General features: G+C 38.1%; 1 protein-coding gene across 1 annotated transcript in view; it reads right to left on the bottom strand.

Moving 5' to 3' along the window:
* LOC107575054 (uncharacterized) overlaps nucleotides 1–1,450 on the bottom strand; it is a 5,943-nt gene extending 4,493 nt beyond the window's left edge. The window contains exon 1 of the mRNA XM_016261465.1: nucleotides 1,405–1,450. Within this exon, the coding sequence (XP_016116951.1) occupies nucleotides 1,405–1,450 (46 nt within the window). The remainder of the gene's footprint in view (nucleotides 1–1,404) is intronic.
* Nucleotides 1,451–5,092: the final 3,642 nt, after the last annotated feature.

Below are 5,092 nucleotides of genomic sequence, written 5' to 3'. Positions count from 1 at the left end.
ATAACGAGTTCAAACAGATGCCATTAATACAGGTAACCAGTGGAGGACAGAGGAGCCTCTTAAAGAAGAAGTTACAGGTCTGTGAGAGCCAGAAATCTTGCTTGTTTGTAGGTGACCAAATACTTATTTTACCGAGGAATTTACCAATTAATTCTTTAAAAATCCTACAATGTGATTTTCTGGATTTTTTTTCTCATTTTGTCTCTCATAGTTGAGGTATACCTATGATGAAAATTACAGGCCTCTCTCATCTTTTTAAGTGGGAGAACTTGCCAAATTGGTGGCTGACTAAATACTTTTTTGCCCCACTGTATATACATACATACATACATACATACAGGGCCTAAAACTAACTTTTTGCCACACCTGCCAATGGCCGGTGACGTAATGAAAATTTACCAGCCAAAATTTTTTTTACCGGCCATGAAACTATTTTTGTAAAAACAGGCAGTCATTACTACTACAATGACTAAATTATACGTATCGACGTACACTGTGAGTAACCTCTATTTGATATAAATCCGCGATCGCTAATAAATCATCTTTGCGGCAAATATCCAACTGAAGGTGAAGATGTACTGAAGGTTCGATCGCGAACTTATCTAATTCAAATTTTGAAGGAACTTATCTCATTCCTAATTCCCTCCGCCTTAAAATGAAAACCACAAACAAACAAACACGAATCCAATTTCATGAGTTTCTGATTTGTCTCCCTCACGTGATGATGCAACTCCAATTCGTTTTGGAAATTTTTCTTTTTGTTTAGACGAGCCCCCAATTTCTGTTACGACCTCTAGGGGTTAGCTGTAACAGAAAAAGAGATTTGAGTTCACACCAGAGAGACGCCAAATAAACAATTTTATTTTCTTTTAACGGGAGGATCTTCAGGGGCAGACAAGGCCAAAACAATAAACAAAACAGACTTTTCTTTCTAAATAACCTCAAATGGAAATAAAGAAAACAAAATACAGGCCAACTTCCCTACCTCCCTCAACCATAAACAAAGTGAAAAAAGATACATATAAATAAAATGGTGTCTAACCCCCTACATCCCTTAATTTGGCAAACTAGTATTTACAAGAATATTTACAGGTTTCAGGGCGTACACACAGCAGAATCAGAATCCAAATAGTAGTCAAGACAGACAATCTTCAGATAAACAGGGGTTTTAGAATTTGATCTTACAATAACAAACACTAAACCGATTCAATCCACTCAGAATATCTCTCTCTCCGGTACGACACTTTTTCACAACCAAACGACAACGACGACAGCAATTCAAACAATAGCAGGAAACAGTTAATCAGAACGCTAGCGAAACACAACAGTACGAAGTCAACGAGGCTCAAAGGCAGAAGACAAGTGTCTGGGGTGTTCCTTACCCTTATCTGGGTAGGGTGTCACCATCCCCAATCACCATCTCCAGCTGGTTAACAGAGGCCACACCCATGTCTACACACACGAGCAGAGATATCAAATACATACAAAAACAGTTCACAGATGCATAGACTATCTTAAGGTCATAATATTTACAATGATTTTAATTTGTCCTTTACTTACAAGAAAAAAAAAACAGATTTATTGATTTATATATATATATTTTTTGTCCCTAAAAAACGTTGAGATTCTTGTTCGGCAAACGGAGCAGCCCATCGTGTTACACCTGTTTCACACATACTCAGTTTGCAGTGCGTATGTGGTGCGTATTTTTTTCCGCATCCATGTTAACAGATTAGAGCAGGGCTATATAATTAGCTTCATTTGAGGGCCGAATTATCAAACTATAAATTTGAAGGGGGCCAAGGGGCCATCTCTTTCTGGGGGGACTTATAAAATTTTAAATTAAATTTAAATCAGAAACATTAGTGCTGTCTGTCTGTCTTTTGATTCAAAAATAAATCACACATTTTTCTGTAATTAATCATGATTAATCGCATATTTATAGTCACAATTTCACATTGAACCTCCAAATTAATGTAGAAGCAACATAAATATAGTATATTTTAAATATGTTTAAATTGCATCTTTTTACTAGGCTAAGTTTAATGGCTTTAATGGTTAAAAGTTGATGGTTTGTAATATTTGTAATGGTATTTGTAGTATGTTATTAATGAAGTACTGATAACAATACTGCTACTGGTGTCTCTATAAAATACTTTTCCCCTCAATTTTACCCATTAATTATAGCCATTCAACATTACTGTATAATTGAAAGCCACTATTTTATAACATTTAATAGACTCTGAAATATTAAGTGATTTAAAAACAGTCTTCACATAAACTATAAGTTGTATATGCATAAACTAAACAGCTTAATCTTTAATCAAGCAACAAAAGTTAATCAGCGACTAGAGCAGTCGAGTGATTTCTCTTTTTCATTTGTTCTTTGACTGACAGACTTCAGCAGGTTTTACTTTAAAAGCAGCGCGGCCTCTTTAAAAGCTGATGCACATGACACGGATCTGACACATATCTTCTCCAAACTCTTTTTACGTCATTTAAGACTTTATAACTCATTTAAGACTACATTTATGAGGTTACTCGCCAAAACCGCGCATTTTGACATTATAGTGTTTTCGTCCATTGGGTGAGCTGTCTAAAGCGGCTCAGTGTCTGTGTAACAGCCGAACGAGCAACCTTTTAAACTATAGCCTACTTCACTGCATCGTTTCTGCGGTAACCCCAGGTATGTGTGGCCACATTCTCAGGTTATGAAGAATAAAGAAGGGAAACGTTAATCTTCCGAAATGAAGCAGCAAAATCTTCTCAGGTAAAAGTTATTAACAGTGATTACTCTTACCTTATCAGCCCGTTTATATCCTATTATTTGATTCGCTCTTGTCGCTTATGAAAGAACAGCTAATCACGATGATCTTGTCTTCGGAAAAAATAAAATTATTCAGAGAGCATATTTAACTACACGTATACGTTATGCTATGGGTATATCACCCCATCCATATTGCATATTTTGTGGACCAGGTTGCCTTGACACCTTGATACATATGTTATGGGACTGTCCAGATGTGCAAAGATTTGGGACATTGTGCTTGATGTTTTATACAAGGTTATCAAGATTCGTTTTCCCAAAGATCCTGTTATTTTATTGTTGAATGATAATTCTCAATTTCCTGTGAGAAAGAACGGAAATTTTGGCTAGCAGCTTTGACTGTGGCAAAGAAATTACTTGTTCAACGCTGGAAATCCCCTCATGACCTTTCTGCTAAGCACTGGATTAATTCCTTATTGGAAATACTATATCTGGAACGGTCTTCTGCACGGACTAATTATGCAAAGGCTGCTACTTTCTATTTGGAAGAACTGGATTTCCATAGTCTCGAAGATTTTGGTCATTTAATCTAAAGATGTCGTTCTGTTGTTAATATCATTACCAATTTTGTTTGTATATATTTTTATATATATATTTGATTTTATATTGTTTTACTTTTGTGTTTATGTGGGTCCTGGGGTGCGATGGGATGGGGGGAGGTTCTGGGAGGGCAATGGTTTATTTAATAGGTTTTCTCTCCTTTGTTGTAATGTTTTTTTTGGGCTACAAGACCATCAGCAAGAAGCTTGGTGAGACAACTGTTGGTGCGATTATTCGGAAATGGAAGAAATACAAAATAACAATCAATTGGCCTCGGTCTGGAGCTCTGTGCAAGGGGTAAGGATGGTCATGAGAAAGGTGAGGGATCAGCCCAGAACTACATGGGAGGAGCTTGTTAATGACCTTAAGGCAGTTGGGACCACAGTCACGAAGCAAAACATTGGTAACACACTACACCGCAATGGACTGAAATCCTACAGCACCCGCAAGGTCCCACTGCTCAAGAAGGCACATGTACAGGCCCATTTAGAATTTGCAAAAGAACATCTAAATGATTCAGAGAAGGCTTGGGAGAAAGTGCTGTGGTCAGATGAGACCAAAATTGAGCTCTTTGGCATTAACTCGACTCGCCGTGTTTGGAGGGAGAGAAATGCTGACTATGACCCCAAGATTACCAACCCTACAAGCAAGCACGGAGGCGGAAACCTTATGCTTTTGGGGCTGTTTTTCTGCTAAGGGTACAGTACGACTTCACCGCATTGAGGGGTAAATGGATGGGGTCATGTACTGTAAAATCTTGGACGAGAACCTCCTTCCAGCATGACAATGATCCGAAACAGACCGCGAAGGCAACAAAGGAGTGGCTCAAGAAGAAGCACATTAAGGTCATGGAGTGTCCTAACAAGTCTCCAGTGCTCAATCCTATAGAAAATCTGTGGAGGGAGCTGAAACGTCAAGTTGCCAAACGACAGCCAATAAACCTTTAGGATTTAGAGAGGATCTGTAAAGAGGAGTTGATCAAAATCCCTCCTGAGATGTGTGCAAACCTGGTGACCAACTACAAAAATCTGTGCCTCTGTGCTTGCCAACAAGGGTTTCTGCACCAAGTACTAAGTCATGTTTTGCTTGGGGATCAAATTCTTATTTCACTCACTGAAATTCAAATCAATTTCTAACCTTTATATAATGTTGTTTTTTCTGGATTTTTTTGGTTGGTATCCTGTCTCTATACGTTAAAATGAACCTACCATAAAAATGACAGACCCTTCATTTCTTTGTAAGTGGGAAAACTTACAAAATCAGCAGGGAAACAAATAAATATTTATGTGTAGTGAGTTTCATATGTGTACGTGCAATTATGTGTGAGATATAGATCAAGTTTTCTGACTGTGTTCCAGGGGGCGCCATGGAGCCCCTGTGCCACGCCCGGGTCCCCATCTCTGTCCGGCCCTATTGGCCGCATATTCCAATGTGTGTGCTAATTTTTAAAAGTTTTTGAGGATGTTAAGGCCCCCAAAAAGCCCTGAACGATTGAAAAAGAATAATAATAATAATCCTTAGAAAAACAATAGGGCCCTGTGCCCCTAGTGGTTTGGGCCCTAAAAATCAACATTGTATTTGGTCCCGACCAAAGCAAGTGAACTAGAGGATTTTCTTGTGTGAATACAACCTACAGAGATGGGAAGTAATAAAGTACAAATACTTTGTTACTGTACTTAAGTAGATTTTTCTGGTATCAGTATGTAACACCACACCAGCAGAGAG

The sequence above is a fragment of the Sinocyclocheilus grahami genome, unplaced genomic scaffold, assembly GCF_001515645.1.
Source record: "Sinocyclocheilus grahami isolate Dianchi unplaced genomic scaffold, SAMN03320097.WGS_v1.1 scaffold2449.1, whole genome shotgun sequence".
In the NCBI taxonomy this organism is placed as follows: Eukaryota; Metazoa; Chordata; class Actinopteri; order Cypriniformes; family Cyprinidae; genus Sinocyclocheilus; species Sinocyclocheilus grahami.
The sequence above is the reverse complement of the archived record's forward strand: the minus strand, read 5'-3'. Positions and strand labels throughout refer to the sequence as shown.